Source organism: Grammomys surdaster, unplaced genomic scaffold (genome assembly GCF_004785775.1).
Source record: "Grammomys surdaster isolate TR1022 unplaced genomic scaffold, NIH_TR_1.0 239, whole genome shotgun sequence".
Taxonomy (NCBI): domain Eukaryota; kingdom Metazoa; phylum Chordata; class Mammalia; order Rodentia; family Muridae; genus Grammomys; species Grammomys surdaster.
Genome location: NW_021604684.1, coordinates 10,803,995 through 10,825,229, shown reverse-complemented (window position 1 = coordinate 10,825,229; position 21,235 = coordinate 10,803,995). Strand labels below are relative to the sequence as shown.

Sequence of the window (21,235 nt, the reverse complement as noted above, 5' to 3'; positions counted from 1 at the left end):
GCATGAAAATCAACAGTTTGTTTTGTTTTACTTTCAACTTCTTGGAAATGCAGGAGATTCTGAAAAGCAACCAGATTAATGATCCTCCATGATTTGCCAAGCACACACTGAGGGGGGAGGGGCATAATCCAGAAGGATGTGTATGTCCTCTATAACTGAGTTGAACCTGCTGCCTCCCAGAGATGAAGCAGGGGTAGGTTTCATGTGAAGAGACTGGAGCACAGTGAAGGGTGCTTCCTGCAGCTGGACTACAGTAAAGAAATCCTCTGGTCACAGGAGTTTCTGGTAAGTGGGCAGAAGCATTCAGATCTAACTCCTAACCCTCACCATCTCTTTTCTCTGAAGATCTGATAGGTACGAAGGCATTCAGGAGCATGCCCAAACAATGGAAATCTTCAGCTTGGAAGCTAGAGGGGTTTTGGTGGAAGGTGGGCAGAACTGGCTCAGAATGGTTGTAGCCTATGATTCAAGTTGAGGTAGACCTAAGGGAGATGATCTGGATGTTGATTTTGGTAAAAACTTATCTAATTGATTTGCTTATCTCTTACTCCTCTCCCTAAGATGGTTGTAATGGATGTGTCAGATATGTGAATATCTCTTAAATGTGCATGAAGATTGCTGTATCTCAGGTTCATCTTGCTTTCTAGTTAATTATTTAACTAGGTCAACTACTTAATTCCTAACCTTCCTGAGAACCATACCCTGTGGAGAAGAGGTCTCTCTTGATGCTGCTTCTGCTGGAGTTGGCTGTGGAAATCTGTGCCGCAAGAGTCGTGTTCAAATCCTTTAGAAATAGTTTTGTTTTCAAAGCATGAGTGCTAAAGATCTTTTATGCATCTGTGAGGACCAAGAGTTGTGTCAGAGTTTGATGACAACTGTCATTTAGGCAGGATTCCTTTGTAATGCTGGCTGTGACACAGTCTTCTTGTCTGCTGTGTTCATCTTCCTTGGGAAGACCTTGCAGATGCCTATTACTTTGGAGTCTGCATCACAAAACCAGGAGCTAGATTTCTTTCATAAGATAAAAAATTTAAAAGAAAACACTGAATCCAAATGGTGACTTGAGAACACTAAAACATTGTGTTAAATAAATGGATGTTATCGTGTACTTTAAGAATAAAGAAGCTTTATATTATTACAAATATATTTTTTACAGTTGTGTGCCTTGGTCATCAAGTGAGACTCCTAACAGCAGGAGTACAGGCTGTCTCAGCCTTTGGGACCCTTTTCTCCTACTGGGTGGCATCCTATAGTGGAAACAGGAGAGGATGCATATAGACTTACTGCAACTTGATATCCCAGGGCTGGTTGATATCCAGGGGTGCTCCTCCCCTCTTCTGAGGAGAAATAGAAAGGGAGAAAGGGAAGGAAGGAAGGACATCAGAAGAGGAAAAAGGGAAATTTGGTAGGGATGTAAAGTAAATTAATTAACCAATAAAAATAAATATTTTTCATGAAGATAAATTCAGTTCATGAAGGAGAGAGAAGGAAAGTAAATGTAGGCAAACTTAAATGATTTAAGTGAAATACAAATAGTTGGACTGGCTGAAATCTTCTGATAACAAAACAGATTTATGTGCTCAATAAATATTTGGCATTGATTAAACACTGATGTCAATTATTATTCATTTTTATTTATTTTTTTAGTTTGAAAGACTAGAAGTATGTTGATTAGGTTCCAATACATTTGAAGGCATACACAGAAGGAAATGTGCACAGATGGAGAAGACTTTTGATTTCATATAGAGTATTCTAGTCAGGTTAGATGTAGCACACTTGCTTGTGTTTTTATACTTGCTGATGATAGCTTTGGGACACATGCAAATTTTTATGTTATTTTTCCTTATTTTTCTTAGTTTTATTTTTTGGATAATTAAGAGTTTAACTGAGAACTAGTAGAAATTGTGTCTGTTTCCTTTTTATTGCCATTATACATATCGTGAACAAAAGCACTTTGAGAAGGAGACCATTTGTGGGTTTGCACATTGTGATAACAGGCCATCCATCACAAAGCAAAGACAGGGTAGAAATTCAAGCAGAAGTAGGAACAATGAGAGAATGTTGCTTAATGGCTTGTTCCCATGCTTTGATCATGCTTTCTTTAATTACCTAGAACTGCCTACCTAGGAGAGGTACTGCACACAGTAGGCTGGGACCTTCCTCATTAATCCTCAATGGAAAAAAAAAATGGTTCATAGCCGTATCTCCAGTCCAGTCTCATGGAGGTAAATCCTCCAATGAGCTTTTCTCACTCAAAAGGACTCTCTAGTATATATATTGTTGATTTTTAAAAAAGGAAGAAAAGAAAGAAGGAAGGAAGGAAGGAAGGAAGGAAGGAAGGAAGGAAGGAAGGAAGGAAGGAAGGGAGGGAGGGAGGGAGGGAGGGAGGGAAGGAAGGAATAGAGAGAGAAAGAGAAAGAGAAAGACAGAGAAGAAAATACAGACAGACATGGGGATTACTCAATAAGAAGGTAACTAATGCTACAGCATAGGTAAAAAACACATTGCTAAGCACAAAGAGATCTTCAATCTTTTGCAACTTACTCTCCCTTCCTTCTTTCAGTGAATTTTTTAATCATCGACATGGGTCAGCTCTTCTCTGATACATCTAAGAATGAAGGCAATGGAGAGTTGGTGGCCAGCTTCAAAACATATTTTAAAAACTTTAAGATAGAAAACAAAATTATTTCTCAGGAAACCATCGATTTAATAGAGTCATACCTGAACAAAGGAAACCTTCATGAGGCAAACTCTTTAATCAGTGATGCATTAAAAAATATTGATAAGGCCCCAATAAATATTGCTGTGACAGGAGAGTCTGGAGGAGGGAAATCCAGCTTCATCAATGCTCTGAGAGGGATTGGACATGAAGATGAAGGTGCAGCTCAAGTTGGGGTAGAAGAGACAACTATGAAGAGAACTTCTTATAAACATCCCAAAATTAAAACTTTGACCGTATGGGACCTGCCTGGTATTGGAACTCAGAAATTCCCACCAAAAACTTATCTGGAGGAAGTGAAATTCAAAGAATATGATTTCTTCGTTATTGTTTCTGTCACACGTTTTACAAAACTTGAACTAGAGCTTGCCAAAGCAATCGGAATGATGAAAAAGAATTACTACTTTGTGAGAACCAAGGTGGATGATGATTTAAAAAATGAAAAGATCACTTCCCTTCCTCCCCTGACTGGTCCTTTGGGCTGGGGCAGACACAGAGTTGGGTCTGCTCCTGTCCTGTGGAGATACTGACTCCTGAGTCATCCTAGAGGAGCCACTGCACTCAGAGCAGCCGGTAAGAACTCCATCTCACTCCCTAAGCCTCAGAGATACATCTGGGAGCCAGGGACATTCAGGACACAGGAGCTACCCAAACCCCACCCCTCCGGAATTCCACTTCCCTTCCTCCCCTGAATGGTCCTTTGGGCTGGGGCAGACACAGAGTTGGGCCTGCTCCTGCCCTGTGGAGATACTGACTCCTGAGTCTTCCTAGAGGAGCCACTGCTCTCAGAGCAGCAGAGGAGCCACTGCACTCAGAGCAGCCAACACAGAATTGGTCTGCTCCTGTGGAGATACTGACTCCTGAGTCATCCTAGAGGAGCCACTGCACTCAGAGCAGCAGACACCAAGGAGATTACGACCATAAGACTACAGAGACATCTGGACTCTGAGGAGCTCTGCAACAAGCAAGATAACTGGAAATACAGACTCCAGTCTCACACAGTGAGGGCAGGTAACACTAGAGTTAACCAGATGGCAAAAGGCAAGTGCAAGAACATAAGCAACAGAAACCAAAGTTTTTTGGCATCATCAGTACCCAGTTCTCCCAATATAGCAAGCCCTGAACACCCCATCACACCTGAAAAGCAGGATTCAGAATTAAAATCAGTTCTCATGATGATGATAGAGGATTATAAGAAGGAATTAAGTAACTCCCTTAAAGAAATACAGGAGAGTACAAGTAAACAGATAGAAGCCCTTAAAGAGGAATCACAGAAATCCCTTAAAGAAATGCAAGAAAACACAAAGAAGGAATTAAACAAAACCAATCAGGATCTGAAAATGGAAATAGAAGCAATAAAGAAAGCTCAAAGGGAGACAACCATGGAAATAGAAAACCTAAGAAAGAGATCAGGAGTCATAGACGCAAGCATCACCAACCGAATACAAGAGATAGAAGAGAGAATCTCAAATGCAGAAGATACAGTGGAAAATATTGACACAGTTGTCAAAGAAAATGCAAAATGCAAAAAACTCCTAACTCAAAACATCTAGGAAATCCAGGACACAATGAGAAGACCAAACCTAAGGATAATAGGTATAGATGAGAATGAAGATTCCAAAGTTAAAGGGACAGTAAATATCTTCAACAAAATTATTGAGGAAAACTTCCCTAACCTAAAGAACAAGATGCCCATAAACATACAAGAAGCCTACAGAACACCAAATAGAATAGACCAGAAAAGAAATACCTCCCGTCACATAATAATCAAAACATCAGATGCACAAAACAAAGAAAAAATACTAAAAGCAGTAAGGGAAAAAGGTCAAGTAACATATAAAGGCAGACCTATAAGAATTACACCAGACTTCTCACCAGAGACTATAAAAGCCAGAAGAGCCTGGACTGACATCATACAGTGCCAGAAGCCAGGACCCTCACCCTTACCCTCACCCCCTACCTTTCCCCACCTGCACAATGTCCCCTGCAGCCTGGCAACCACAAGATCCTGCTTGGCAAGCAGTGTATAGCAGGAAGACCATAACTCAAGCAGTGTACCATATCTTTTGAAGAATAACAGGTAGATCATAATTCAAGGCAGTGTACCGTATAGACCATGACATGTTTCAAGGCACAGGCCAAGAAGATTCTGTACTTTTCTACCACCTGGCTCCTCTTACCCCCCTCCCCTTGTAAAGCATGCTATAAAAAAGCATTTCATGTTCAAATACACGACTCTTGACAAGCAACTGTTTGCTTGAGTCCATTCCCCCTCTCGCCCGTTCTTCTTTCAGGTTGCGGTCCTCCTTGCCCCCACGAATAACTAGGACCCGCCGGTCGGGTCAAGTGACACCCAACGTGTGGCTTGAGGCACGGACCCCTCCAGACGGACCCTCATTGAGAAGACGTGCGCACGACATCAAGATTGAGTGAGACAAAGATCGTCACCTGTCGTCCTCGGGTAAGTTTCATTTTCATTCCGTCCCATAAGAATGGGCCATTCTTTGTCTAAGGAGGCGTCCTTCATACAGGACCTCAAGCATGCACTCAGAGAGAGGGGAATAAGGGTTAAGAAAAAGGATCTTATAAGTTTTTTTATTTTTATTGATGAGAAGTGCCCTTGGTTTATGATTGACGGTCCTACCATCCATCCCAAGAAATGGCAGAAGGTAGGTCGTGAATTAAATGAGAAAATTAAAACTGAGGGTGATGCAACTGTTTCTGCAACATTTTTTTTCCTTTTGGGGCATTATTAGAGATATTATTGAGGATGCAGATAAAGATACAGGGAAACGACAACTTTTGTCTGTTGCTGAATTTTGCTTGTCACAGTCTCGGCTTAATTCTACCTGCCCATCTCATCAGCCCTCTAGGCCTCCGTCTCAGGCTTCTGTTTCTTTTACTCTCATAGATATTCCCCCTGAACAGGTTCCCCCTCCTTCTGATCCGCCTCGCCTCTATCCAGATTTATCTTCTTCTGATTCCTCTCCACAGGTCTCTCAGCCTCCATATTATAATTCTTCAGGAGTTTCTGATTCACAGACTCCCTCCCCCACTCACATTTGCAATCCTGTATTGCAGAAGTCTGTCTCCCCATGCCCTGCTGCTAAACGTCATTTTTCTTCTTCTCTGCCGCTCTCTCGACAGACTCCCCCGGCTGCTCTCTCCGAGCCAGAGCCTCTGGAATCCGGTGATGCTGTCATCCTTGAAAAATGCAGCCCTGACTTGTCTCCTCTTACAGCACCTTCTGCTCCTTCTTCCACGCTTGTCTTTCCAACTTTCCCTGACACTTTGCCTAATTCTCTTTCTGACATGTGAGATCGCCTTTCTTCTCAAGTTCGTGAACTGACAGATATTCTCAGCCTTCAAAAACAAATTTCCCGCCTCTCAGTCCTTTGTTCTTCCTCTGTTCCTTCACAAGACTCCCTGCATTTAGCCTTTCCTGTAACCCAATCCCAGGTTCCCTCTTTACAGACACCTGCAGCTGCAGTTTCTGACTTGGAGTCTCGACAAACCCCACCGCTTCCCCCTGCTATGTGGTCGGGTGGAGCTCGGCGGCCCTCCCCCTCCTCTATGCCCGCCATACCCCCACCTTCTCATCTTGCTCCTGCTTCTTCTTCTCGTTCCTCCCACAAGCTCTCTCGGACACCCCGCCTTCAGCCCGAGACTGAGGCTGATTCCTCTGAGAACGAGTCCAATTCAGACATTGAAAATGAAAGTGATCAGGATGATTCTACAAGTAATCCCACAGTTTTCAAAAAACTTCGTTTTAAACATCTTGAGAAGCTGAATTTTGTTGTTAGGAATTATGGCCCTAACGCCCCCTTTACTCTTTCCCTTCTTGAGAGTCTCGGCGGGGGTGGGTATTTAACTCCTAATGAATGGCTCACTGTAGCCCAGTCTGTTTTGACTCGAGGACAGTTCCTTTCTTGGCAGGCAGATTGGGCTGATCGCTGTTGGTCTCAGGCACAAGCCAATCTCTCAAGCACACAATCGCCCTCTAATAAATGCACGTTTGATAAGCTTCTGGGTTGAGGAAAATATGCCTCTAACCAAATACAACAAAAATTTTCCTTGGGCCTTTTGGCTCAGTCTTCCTCAGCAGCTATGAGTGCTTGGAGAGCCATTCCCATGAAGGGCTCAGTTCTTTCTCCCCTGACTAAGATCACTCAAGGCAATCAAGAAGAGTTTTCAGAGTTTTTTGCTCGCCTCCTGGAGGCAGCTGAGAGGTCTTTGGGACCTGGCCAGGGAGAGAATAAGCTTCTCCAACAGCTTGCTTACGAGAATGCTAACTCTGCCTGTAGGGCTGCCCTTCGAGGGAAATATAAAAATAAAGATTTGGATGAGATGATTCGTATTTGCAAGGATGTGGATCCCTTTGCTCAAAAAGTCTCACAAGCCATCAATCTGGCTGTGGGAGCTGCCACTGGTGGTGGGACAACCGGAACCACCTGTTTTAGATGTGGTCAATTGGGTCATTTTGCTAAACAATGCCCTCAGGGTAGATCCATGGCTCAGCCCCCCGCTCAACTGAGAGGAGAGTGTTCACCTCCAATGACCCCTTGCCCTCATTGCAAGCGATGCAGACACTGGGCTAATTCCTGCTGCTCCAAAACTGATATTCTGGGCAATCCCCTCCCTCCCCTTTTGGGAAACGGGATGCAGGGCCAGCCCCGGGCCCCTCAGCCAGTTTCCTTCCTGCCGGCCTCGGGGAACAGCCAGGCAGGGCCATACCAAACCCTCCAACAACAGCTCCCAAAACAGCCTCAACCCTCCATAGGGCTACCCCAGGGAGTGCCGGATTGGACCTCTGTGTCTCCTCCAGTGCAATATTAGAAGCTGGAGGAGGAGTTCAGATAATCCCTACTGTTGTCTTTGGGCCTCCCCCGTCCCAGACTTATTATCTTATCTTGGGCAGAGCGTCTGCCACACTTCAAGGCATTACCATCTTCCCCTCAATCATTGATAATGATTACTCTGGAGAGATTAAAGTATTGGCCAGTAGCTCCAGAGGGCCCCTTCACATTCGCCAGGGACAGTGCCTTGCACAGGCCCTCCCCCTTCCATTGGATACATCAACACCCTTCTTGTGTCCATCCCGGGGTGCCTCCACCCCAGGGTCTTCTGATGTTTATTGGGTCCAAAAACTTTCACAGGAACGCCCACAGCTAAAACTTAAACTCAATGGCAAAACTTTTGAGGGCATCCTTGATTCAGGAGCAGACTCCACAGTTATCTCACAGGCCTCCTGGCCTTCCTCTTGGCCCTGTCAGCCTTCCTTAACTCACCTTCAAGGCATTGGCCAGTCCACTAACACCCTGCAAAGCTCCCAATTGTTAACTTGGGAGGATCCTGAGGGAAATACTGGACATGTTAGACCCTTCATTGTACCTGGCCTCCCTATAAATTTATGGGGTCGAGATATATTAAGTCAAATGGGGGTCTTTATGTTCAGCCCCTCTGCGACTGTCACCCACCAAATGCTAGACCAAGGGTTTATCCCTGGACAAGGCTTGGGCAGACATCGCCAAGGAATCTCCACCCCAATTGCTGTTACTTCAAAGACTTCACGTTCAGGATTAGGTTATGATTCAAATTTTTCTTAAGGGCCATTGCTCCCCCTGCACGCCAGGCAGATAGAATCACCTGGAAGTCAGATTCCCCTGTCTGGTTCGACCAATGGCCCCTCCCCCAACATAAACTTTCAGCGGCCATGCAGTTAGTGCAGGAACAATTAGATGCTGGCCACATTGAACCCTCCACCTCCCCTGGGAATACACCCATTTTTGTGATACAAAAGAAAGGAGGTAAATGGAGATTGCTCCAGGACCTCAGAGAAATTAATAAGACTATGGTCCAAATGGGAGCCCTTCAGCCTGGCCTCCCCTCCCCCATGGCAATATCTAAGGGTTATAATAAGATAGTCATTGATTTGAAAGATTGGGTTTTTTTTGTATTCCCCTACATCCAGAGGATAGTAAGCGCTTTGCCTTTAGCCTTCCTATTGTTAATTGCATTGGGCCATCTCCACAATTTCAGTGGAGGGTCCTGCCTCAAGGCATGGCCAATAGTCCCACCCTTTGCCAGAAGTTTGTGGCCCAAGCCATTGATCCCTTTCGTTTTAGATATCCTAAATTATATATCATTCATTATATGGATGATATCCTTTTGGCAGGTCCTGATGAGACCACCCTGCTCAGAATTAGTCAGGAGTTAGTAACTGCCCTTCACGATCTCGGATTACAGATTGCCCCCGAGAAGGTCCAGCTACAGCCCCCATATCTATTCTTGGGCTTTGAGCTTTACCCCTCTAAGGTCCTCTCTCAAAAGTTTGAGCTCAGAAAAGATTCCTTACAAACACTCAATGATTTTCAAGGCCTCTTGGGAGATATAAATTGGTTACGCCCCTATCTAAAGCTAACAACTGGGGAGCTTAAGCCTCTATTTGGTATTCTCCGAGGAGACTCTGATCCCTCCTCCCCTCGAGTTTTAACCCCTGAGGCCTCCTCCTCCTCCCTTAAGCTTGTGGAGAAAGCCATTCAACAACAGACTATTACTTATTATTCTCCCACCTCTCCCTTATGGCTATTGGTTCTTCCCACTGTGTTTGTCCCCACGGGATTGTTGTGGCAGACTAAACCTTTGTATTGGATTCATTTGCCTGCCACCCCTTTTAAGGTTTTGCCTGTTTATCCCTCCTTAGTGGCACAGATGATAAGGATGGGAAGAGAAACCTCCCTGAAACTTTTTGGTAAAGATCCTGATCTTGTCATCGTTCCTTATGATGCTGCCCAAGTCAGATGGCTACTTCAGACCTCAGACAAATGGGCCGTTAATTGTATTTCATTTCAGGGAAAGATAGATAACCATTATCCTTCTGATAAACTCATACAGTTTCTTGAACATCAGGCAGTAGTCTTCCCTAAAATGACTAAAAATTCCCCCATTCCTCAAGCACCATCGATTTTTACAGATGGATCCTCCTCTGGGGTTGCAGCCTTTAATATAGGCGGACAGGTTTCTAAATTTCAGACCAAATTTTTTTCAGCACAGTTGGTGGAATTGGTTGCTGTTATTCAAGTCTTTAAGACTCTTTCAGATTGTGCTTTTAATTTGTTTACTGATAGTGCATATGTGGCTCAATCAGTCCCTTTGTTGGAGACTGTTCCCTTTATACGGCCGTCTACCAATGCCTCCCCCCTTTTTTCTGAGCTTCAAGAGACAATTCTAACTAGGTCCCACCCATTTTTTGTAGGTCACATACGTGCCCACTATGGTCTTCCTGGACCCCTGAGCGAGGGAAATGATCTCGTTGACAGGGCCACCCAAGGGTCTCCATCCAGCCTGACGACCCTGGCCCTACCCTCTGATCCTATACAACAGGCACAGAGGGCCCATCAACTACATCATTTAAACGCCCAGACCCTCCAACAGATGTTTTCTATTACCAGAGAACAGGCACACCAGATAGTGCGCCAGTGTCAGGGGTGTTTCACACTCCTACCCAAGCTACATCTGGGAGTGAACCCTCGTGGCCTCACCCCAGGAGAAATTTGGCAAATGGATGTTACTCACTTTGCCCCTTTTGGCAAACTTAAATATATACATGTTTCTATTGATACCTTTAGTGGTTTCCTCTGTGCCTCACTCCAATCTGGTGAAGCTACCAAAAATGTTATTAATCACGTGATTTTTTGCCTTGCCTTTATGCCCGTACCTAAGATACTTAAGACTGATAATGGCCCTGGATATACCAGTACCTCCTTTAAACAATTTTGTGCCCAGCTTAATATTAAACATGTCACTGGTATCCCATATAACCCCCAGGGACAGGGCATTGTAGAAAGGGCACATCAGACCTTAAAGAATATGCTTTTAAAATTACAACACTCAGTGGGTATTTTATACCCCAAAAATGGGAATAATAAAACCTTATTAAATCATGCATTATTTGTTCTTAATTTTTTGACCCTTGATGAGAAAGGAAAGTCTGCAGCAGACAGATTTTGGCATCCTACTACAGCAGACTCCTATGCTAAAGCTTTGTGGAAAGATCCATTGACATACAAATGGAATGGTCCTGACCCAGTCCTTATCTGGGGGAAAGGACATGCGTGCATATATGATTCCAAAGAACAAAATGGCAGATGGTTGCCAGAAAGACTGGTGAAATTGGCTAATTCCACCCCAGGGATACTCCCTGAGAATGGTTCTTAATTGTGTTTCTTTTTAGAAAAATGTATTCAATTACCTTGCTCCTTCTACTTATGTTCCAGCTTCATCCAACTGTGAGTACTAAGATCCAATACCCCTCATATCAGATTTATAATTTTACTTGGGTTGTAATAAATCAGGCAGGAGATATTGTTAATTCCAGCTCTTCACTTGGAACCCAGCCTTCATAGCCCTCTCTGGAGGTGGACCTTTGTGCCCTTGCCCTGGGAGCCAGTGCCGATTGGGGAACCCCCTCTCATTTTTGGCCCCAGGGTAAGCCTGTCGATGCTACAAACCCCAATTATGATGGCCATCTTGCCAGTTGTAATTCTTATAGTAAAAGAACCTCCTTGGCCAATGATCCATCTGGCCTTTATGTATGCCCTGGCCCTACTCACAGAGATCGTTCCCAGGGCTACAAGTGCGGCCATGCTTCTGACTTTTTTTTGCACATCATGAGGCTGTGAGACCACAGGCGATGCATATTGGAGGCCCCACTCCTCCTGGGATTATATTACCCTACGGAGGAAATTCCTTCCCAAATACTTACAGGAGAAATTAGGTATATCCACGGCTGATCCTCTAAGATCCCAATGTCAAAGTAATTGGTGTTCCCCCCTCCTCATTTCCTTTACTGAGAGAGGGAAGGATAAAGACTGAACAGCCGGAGGATTTATATGGGGCTTGCGTCTGAGAGAGTGCATTACTTGGTCATATGGCTGCTCAGACCCAGGGCTCACCTTTACAATAAAACTTCTTAAGGCCATTCCCAATAAAGATATTGCCGCCGTGGGCCCTAATCCTGTTCTACAACACCCCTCTAAGCCCCTTAACCCAGCTCCCAAACCTACAGTTGCCGCCCCGGTGCTTTGTCTTCATCCTTTCCCTTGGCACCTTTGGCTACTATGTTTCAACCCACTGTTCCCAAAGGTCCTCTTAGTTCTGCTGACCTTATTATTTCTTTGGTAAATGCTTCTCTTGAGGCTATCCATAATACCAGCGAACCTAATTATCAATAATGCTGGATTTTTTTTTCACCTATTCCTCCCTTCTATGAGGGGATAGCTATCCTCTCCCCTCCCACTTTTACCAATGATGGCAATAGACTCCTTGGGACTCGTTCGCCTGAAGGAAGTCTTACTCTTAGCTCCATTTCAGGAATAGGCCTTTGTCTTTTGGGACCCTTCAGGCTTCCCCCTAGGGACTTGATTCTGGTCTGTAACCAGACGATGATCCTTAATGATACCTTTCTATATACTTTGGCACCTAATGGTACATATTTTGCCTGTGCTTCTGGTTTGACTCCTTATATATTTAATCCCAGTTTTTTACATTTTAAAGATTATTGTGTAATTGTTACCATTCTCCCACATTTTTTTATACATGATCCGGAGTCTTTTCTTAATATTATAGATCAAGGATCTTCTTTAAGAACCAATAGAGAACCCCTGACTGCCCTCACCTTGTATGTCATACTAGGAATTAGTGCCATTGGTGCAGGCACGGGTATAGCTTCCTTGGTGACTTCCAATAATCATTATGCTCATCTCCAATCCCTCATTGATAAAGATTTAAATAATTTGAGGGAAGGAATACAAGACCTTAAGGACTCTGTGGCTTCCCTTTCTGATGTGGTGCTACAAAATAGAAGAGGACTTGACCTTGTCTTCCTTAAGGAAGGGGGTCTCTGCGTAGCCCTCAAAGAAGAATGTTGCTTTTACTCCGATAAGACAGGCCTTGTCCAAAATAGCCTGGACAGGGTCAAAAGGAGTTTAGAAGAAAGAAAAAGAGCCAGAGAACAACGAGAGTCATGGTATCAAAACTGGTTCTCTACCTCTCCTTGGCTCACCACCCTGTTGCCTAGTATATTAGGACCCTTTGTTGGCATTCTTTTGCTTCTCTCGTTTGGCCCCTGGGCCTTTAATCGTCTCACAAGTTTTGTTAAGAATCAGGTTGATTCTGCCATGAAGAAGACAGTTGAAGTTCATTACCATCAGCTGAAAATTGAAGAGGATCCAGAAGTGACTCCGCAGGAGACTGACACAGCTGCCAGCTCCCCTGCCTCCCCCTATGGTCGACCCCTAGACTTCCACGCCCTCCAGAAGGGTTCCTGGTATGCCTGGCTTTGCCCTCATTTCTCTCGCTAGAGAGCTTGGCCTCTTGATCACCCCAACAAAAATTGGCTTTTTCCTAAACCAAGGCCGCCCTTGATGTGGCCGCTAACATTAGGGAGCCTTCCTTTATGACAATATTACACCCCAAACTGACTAGGAATTAGTGCCATTGGTGCAGGCACGGGTATAGCTTCCTTGGTGACTTCCAATAATCATTATGCTCATCTCCAATCCCTCATTGATAAAGATTTAAATAATTTTATAATTTTAAATGGCTGGTAACTTGAACATTTACAAGGGACTAGCATGGCTGTGAGTTAGCCCAATGACAGGATTATTGTAGGTCCACTTCCCAGGGGCCCACCCAATGCAGCCGAAAAGGAGTACGTGGTGCTGGGAGTGGGTGCAGCCTACATGGCCTAAGACAGGGCTCTCACCCTCCTTTCACCCACCTCGAGGTCCCTTGATGTTGCCCATCATCGACAGCCTAAAGCCTGCGACCATCGATGTGACTCATCTCACATCCATGTTTTGGGGTTGTGAACTTGTCTAAGACCCCCCATAATTTGAATTCCAAATTCAAAGTTCACATAGTTGGGATTGATCATAAGACACCTTCTCTACTAAACAGAGAAGGGGGAGATGCCAGAAGCCAGGACCCTCGCCCTTACCCTCACTCCCTACCTTTCCCCACCTGCACAATGTCCCCTGCAGCCTGGCAACCACAAGATCCTGCTTGCCAAGCAGTGTATAGCAGGAAGACCATAACTCAAGCAGTGTACCATATCTTTTGAAGAATAGCAGGTAGATCATAATTCAAGGCAGTGTACCGTATAGACCATGACATGTTTCAAGGCACAGGCCAAGAAGATTCTGTACTTTTCTACCACCTGGCTCCTCTTACCCCCCTCCCCTTGTAAAGCATGCTATAAAAAACCATTTCATGTTCAAATACACGACTCTTGACAAGCAACTGTTTGCTTGAGTCCATTCCCCCTCTCACCCATTCTTCTTTGAGGTTGCGATCCTCCTCGCCCCCAGGAATAACTAGGACCCACCAGTCGGGTCAATACAGACCCTAAGAGAACACAATTGCCAGCCCAGATTACTATACCCAGCAAAACTCTCAATCACTATAGATGGTGAAACCAAGGTATTCCATGACAAAAACAAATTTGCACAATATCGTCCCACAAACCCAGCACTTCAAAGGATAATTGATGGAAAACATCAATACAAGGAGGGAAACTGCAACCTAGAAAAAGCAAGGAAGTAATCTTCCAACAACCCCAAAAGAAGATAACTATACAAACATAACTTTACCTCTAATAACAAAAATAACAGGAAGCCACAATCATTTTTCTTAATATCTCTTAACATCAATGGTCTCAATTCCCCAATAAAAAGACGCAGACTATCAGACTGGATACACAAACAAGACCCAGAATTTTGCTGCATACAAGAAACGCACCTCAGTGACAAAGACAGACACCACCTCAGAATAAAAGGGTGGAATACAATTTTCCAAGCCAATGGTCCCAAGAAACAAGCTGGAGTAGCCATTCTAATATCAAATAAAATCGACTTTCATTCAAAAGTAATCAAAAAAGATAAGGAAGGACACTTCATACTCATCAAAGGAAAAATCTACCAAGGTGAACTCTCAATTCTGAACATCTATGCTCCAAATGCAAGGGAACCTACATACATAAAAGAAACTTTACTAAAGCTCAAAACACACATTACACCTCACACAATAATAGTAGGGGATTTCAACACCCCACTCTCAGCAATGGACAGATCATGGAAACAGAAACTAAACCGAGACACTTTGACATTAACAGAAGTTATGAACCAAATGGTCTTAACAGACATCTATAGAACATTTCATCCTAAAACAAAAGAATATACCTTTTTCTCAGCGCCTCATGGTACCTTCTCCAAAATAGACCATATAATTGGTCACAAAACAGGCCTCTACAGATACAAAAAGATTGAAATAATCCCTTGCATCTTATCAGATCACCACGGACTAAGACTGGTCTTTAATAATGACAAAAACAATGGAAAACCCACGTGCACATGGAAACTGAACAACTCTCTACTCAATGATGACTTGGTCAAAGAAGAAATAAAGAAAGAAATTAAAGACTTTTTAGAATTCAATGAAAATGAGGACACATCATACCAAAACTTGTGGGACTCCATGAAGGCAGTGCTAAGAGGAAAACTCATAGCTCTAAGTGCCTACAAAAAGAAACTGGAAAGAGCACATACTAACAACTTGACTGCGCAACAAAAAGCTCTAGAACTAAAAGAAGCAAATACACCCAGGAGGAGTAGAAGGCAGGAAATAATCAAACTCAGGGCTGAAATCAACCAAATAGAAACAGAAAGAACAATACAAAATATCAATAAAACCAGGAGCTGGTTCTTTGAGAAAATCAACAAGATAGATAAACCCTTAGCCAGATTAACCAGAGGGCACAGAGACAGTATCCAAATTAATAAAATCAGAACTGAAAAAGGAGACATAACAACAGAAACTGAAGAAATTTAAAAAATCATCAGATCCTACTACAAAGGCCTATACTCAACAAAACTGGAAAACCTGGATGAAATGGACAATTTCCTAGACAGATACCAGGTCCCAAAGTTAAACCAGGAGCAGATAAACCATCTAAATAGTTTCATAACCCCTAAGGAAATAGCAGCAGTCATTAAAAGTCTCCCCACTAAAAAAAGCCCAGGACCAGATGGTTTTAGTGCTGAATTTTATCAGACCTTCAAGGAAGACCTAATACCAATTCTCTTCAAATTATTCCACAAAATAGAAACAGAAGGAACACTACCCAATTCGTTCTATGAAGCTACAATTACACTCATACCCAAACCCCACAAAGACACGACAAAGAAAGAGAACTTCAGACCAATCTCCCTTATAAACATCGATGCAAAAATACTCAATAAAATTCTAGCAAACCGAATCCAAGAACACATCAAAGCAATCATCCATCATGATCAAGTAGGTTTTATCCCAGGAATGCAGGGATGGTTCAATATTTGGAAATCCATCAATGTAATCCACTATATAAACAAACTCAAAGAAAAAAACCACATGATCATCTCACTAGATGCTGAGAAAGCATTTGATAAAATTCAACATCCCTTCATGATAAAAGTCTTGGAGAGATAGGGAATTCAAGACCCATACCTAAACATAGTAAAAGCAATTTACAGCAAACCAGTAGCCAACATCAAGCTAAATGGAGAGAAACTTGAAGCAATTCCACTAAGATCAGGGACTAGACAAGGCTGCCCACTCTCCCCCTACCTATTCAATATAGTACTGGAAGTCCTAGCCAGAGCAATTAGACAACAAAAAGAAGTCAAAGGGATACAAATAGGAAAGGAAGAAGTCAAAATATCGCTATTTGCAGATGATATGATAGTATACTTAAGTGACCCCCAAACTTCCACCAGAGAACTCCTAAACCTGATAAACAACTTCAGCAAAGTGGCTGGTTATAAAATCAACTCAAACAAATCAGTAGCCTTCCTCTACATGAAAGATAAACAGACTGAAAAAAGAAATTAGGGAAATGACACCCTTCACAATAGTTGCAAATAATATAAAATACCTTGGTGTGAATCTAACCAAGCAAGTGAAAGACCTGTATGACAAGAACTTCAAGTCTCTGAAGAAAGAAATTGAAGAAGATCTCAGAAGATGGAAAGATCTCCCATGCTCATGGATTGGCAGGATTAATATAATAAAAATGGCCATCTTGCCAAAAGCAATCTACAGATTCAATGCAATCCCCATTAAAATCCCAACTCAATTCTTCACAGAGTTAGAAAAAGAAATTCTCAAATTCATATGGAATAACAAAAAACCTAGGATAGCGAAAACTATTCTCAACAATAAAAGAACTTCGGGAGGAATCACCATCCCTGACCTCAAGCTGTACTACAGAGCAATAGTGATAAAAACTACCTGGTATTGGTACAGAGACAGGCAGGAAGATCAATGGAATAGAATTGAAGACCCAGAAATGAACCCACACTCCTATGGTCACTTGATCTTTGACAAAGGAGCTAAAACTGTCCAGTGGAAAAAGGACAGCATTTTCAACAAATGGTGCTGGTTCAACTGGAGGACAACATGTAGAAGAATGAAAATTGATCCATTCTTATCCCCTTGTACAAAGCTCAAATCTAAGTGGATAAAGGACCTCCACATAAAACCAGATACACTGAAACTAATAGAAGAGAAGGTGGGGAAAAGCCTCGAATACTTGGGCACAGGGGAAAAGTTCCTGAACAGAACTCCAATGGCATATGCTCTAAGATCGAGAATTGACAAATGAGACTTCATAAAATTGCAAAGTTTCTGTAAGGCAAAGGACACTGTCAATAGGACAAAACGACAACCAACAAATTGGGAAAAGATCTTTACCAATCCTTCATCTGATAGAGGGCTAATATCCAATATATACAAAGAACTCAAGAAATTAGACTCCAGGCAACCAAATTACCCTATTAAAAAATGGGGTATAGAGCTTAACAAAGAATTTTCAACAGAAGAAACTCGAATGGCAGAGAAGCACCTAAAGAAATGCTCGGCATCCTTAGTCGTCAGGGAAATGCAAATCAAAACAACCCTGAGATTCCATCTCACACCAGTCAGAATGGCTAAGATTAAAAACTCAGGTGATAGTAGATGCTGGCGAGGGTGTGGAGAAAGAGGAACACTCCTCCATTGTTGGTGGGACTGCAAGATGGTGCAACCACTTTGGAAATCAGTGTGGCGGTTCCTCAGAAAATTGGACATAGCATTACCCGAGGATCCAGCTATACCACTCCTAGGCATATACCCAGAAGGTGCTCGAACATATAATAAGGACATATGCTCAACTATGTTCATAGCAGCCTTATTTATAATAGCCAGGAGCTGGAAAGAACCCAGATGTCCTTCAACTGAGGAATGGATTAAAAAAATGTGGTATATTTACACAATGGAGTATTACTCAGCTATTAAAAACAATGAATTCGAGAGGTTCCTAGGTAAATGGATGGAACTAGAAATTATCATCCTGAGTGAAGTAAGCCAATCACAAAAGAACACACATGGTATTCACTCACTGATTATTGGATATTAGCCCAGAACCTTGAAATACCCAAGATTCCACTCAAAGGCCACATGAAGGTCATGAAGAAGGATGACCAAGTGGGGGTGATTCAGTTCTTCTTAGAAGGAGCAACAAAATACTCAAGGGAGCAAATATGGAGACAAAGTGAGGGACAGAAACTGAAGGAGGGGCCATTTGAAGACCTTTCCACCTGAGTATCCATCCCATGTGCAGTTACGAAAGGTAGATGCTGATGTGGAAGTCAGGAAGTGCATGCCGATAAGGGCCTGATATGGATGTCTCCTCAGAGGCCTTCAAGAGTCTGACATATTCAGAGGCAGATGCTCACAACTAGCCATTGAACTGATCATGAGGTTCTCAATGGAGGAGTTAGAGTGAGGACTGAAGGAGCTGAAAGGGTTTGTGGCACCATGAGGAGAGCAACAATACCAACCAACCACAGCTCCCAGGGTCCTAACCACCAGCCTGGGAGCACTTATGGAGGGATCCAGGGCTTCAGCTAAATATGTAAAAGTGGAGAGCCCTGCTGGGCACAGGTGGAAGATGAGATCCTTGACCTCATGAAGGCTGGACGCCCCAGGGGGTGGGAATTTTGAGGGTGGGGAAGTGGGAGTGGGGGGGTAGGTGGGGGTTACATCCACGGAGAAGAAGGAGGAGGGGTAAGGGGATGGGGGGTTCCCGGGTGGGTGGGGGATGGGGTAAGTGGATAACATATGAAATGTAAATAAAATGTCCAATAAAAAAAATTGAAAAGATATCCAAACCACGTACTTTTGAGAGAGAAAAGACATTGAAGCAGATCCGAAGCTATTCTGTGAATACCTTTAGGGAAAATAACATGGCTGTACCACCAATTTACTTGGTCTCTAATCATGATGTATCTGACTATGATTTTCCAGTCTTGATGGACACCATGATTAAGGATCTCAATGCTCAAAAGCACCACAATTTTATGCTTTCCCTGCCTGGCATTACAGAGGCAGCCATTGACAGAAAGCACAAGGCTACACAGCAGTTTATCTGGCTAGAAGCATTCAAGGCTGGAGTTTTGGCAACGTTTCCCATCGTGGGCATCCTCATGGATAGTGATGTGGAGACTCTGACAGAGAGGTCAAACCACTATCGAAAACTCTTTGGAGTGGATGATGAATCCCTGGAGATACTGGCTAAGAATTGCAAAGTGTCTGTTGAAAAAGTAAAAGAAATAATTAAGTCTCATCATTTATTGAAGACTAACAGAGAGGAAACATTAGGAGATGTGACGCGCGTGTAATCGTCTCGCCAGCAAGAACTCATGCGGACACACATCAGGATCCTTCCGCAGGAAAACGTTTATTCCAAAAACAAAATGGTGGAAGACCCCATGCCCAGAAATAGCACTGTTTATATACCCTTGGAGTGGTGCATTCGCCTCTGATTGGCTGCTTACTCGTTGCTCGCCAAAACGCCGTGGGATGGGCTTTAACTTTGGCGGGCTTTTACCATGGCACATTCGCAATTTACTTGTTTACTAGGAAGAATCCTGGAAGCCAGCACCATCTTGCAATGGCGGATTCTGCCAGCGCAAATGCGGCTTCCTACAAGGAGAAACGCTTTTGAAATGTTTAGAGATTTTTGCATCAGCTAATGGTGGGCTCCTTGCTACAGGTCTTTATTTCAGGAAAACATTCTATTTACAATTTTATTTCCTTGATACAGTGACTGAAGATGCCAAAGTTCTCCTTCGATGGGCATATTCAAAAAAATAGTTCAAACTGAACTTATCAATAGCTTCTGACCCTGACAACATCAAGTGGCCAATACCAGGAAGTCACTAGGGAGATTCCCCATCTGATATCTTTTCTGTACAGCTAATCCACTACCACCATGGGAAAACCAGAGGATTAAAACCATGTGCCTTAATTTGTCAGAACTTGACAATCTCCAATCCTTCAATTCCTTAATTTCTCCCATATCCTTTTTTCTTTTACCTACACATACATTCTTGAATACATACACACATCCACATATACACACATATGCACACACAAAGACATATCAGCAAACATGCAAATGCTTACACACAAAAGATACAATATGTGTTTTGTAGCCATTTTCTCCTAATCAAAACATCCTTATAAACATTCAGGAAGCTGGGGTCTCTATGCTCAATACATAAAACACATGGCATGTTTGGTGGTTTTAATCTGTATGGCCCATAAACTCATTTGTTTGAATGCTTGACCCACAGGGAGAGGCACTATTAGAAGGTATAGCCTTGTTACAATAGGTGTTGACATTTGGGGGGAAGTAGGTGTATTTGAGGTCTGAGATGTTTAACCTATACCCAGTTTTGTACACAGCCTCCTTCTGCTGCCAGCGAATCAAGATGTAGACATCTCAGCTTCTCCAGACCCATATCTGCCTGCACACTGCCATGCTTCCTACCATGATGAAAATGGAATAAACCTCTGAACTGTGAGCCAGCCCCAATTAAATATTTTCCTTTATAAGGGTTGCCTTGGTCATGGTGTCTCTTCACAGCAATAGAAACCCAAAGACAAAAATTGTTACCAGGGACCTGGATATTGTTGTGATAGGCCTGACAATCCTTTCATTTGGAGGAATTTGGACTCTGGGACTTTGTGTTAGGAAAGCAGTAGAAAGCTCTAAGAGCTATTTAATGGACCATACTAGTAAAAGCATGGAAAAGGTTGTTGCTGGGGGTGATTTAATGTTTGAGTCCTACATTAAGAGCTTTCAGAGGAGAAGCATTTTAGTATGTTGCCTAGACATCATCCTTGTGTTATTTTGGTGAAGAATGTGGCTACTTTTTGCCCTTGTCCAAAGACTCAGCCTAAGGCTAAAGTCAAAAGATTTAGATTCATTACATTGGCAAAGGAAATCTCAAAACAGCCTAACACAGACACTGTCCTGTGGTTCATTCTTTTTAAAGATCATTTTGATGAAACAGTGCAAACTTAGAAAGGAAAAAAAATGTATGGTTCAAAGACTAAAGGGGCACCAGGAAGTAGAAAGGAGCTAAATCCTGTGTT

The 21,235-nt window shown here is 43.0% G+C and overlaps 1 protein-coding gene across 1 annotated transcript; it reads left to right on the top strand.

The window, feature by feature from the left end:
• Nucleotides 1-208: 208 nt before the first annotated feature.
• On the top strand, nucleotides 209-20,057 carry LOC114626761 (interferon-inducible GTPase 1-like). Its single transcript, XM_028774270.1, has 4 exons — nucleotides 209-285; nucleotides 2,564-3,158; nucleotides 18,948-19,465; nucleotides 19,785-20,057. Exons 2-4 carry the CDS (start codon nucleotides 2,584-2,586, stop codon nucleotides 19,946-19,948), a joined length of 1,257 nt encoding a protein of 418 aa, XP_028630103.1. The 5' UTR covers nucleotides 209-285; nucleotides 2,564-2,583; the 3' UTR covers nucleotides 19,949-20,057.
• Nucleotides 20,058-21,235: the final 1,178 nt, after the last annotated feature.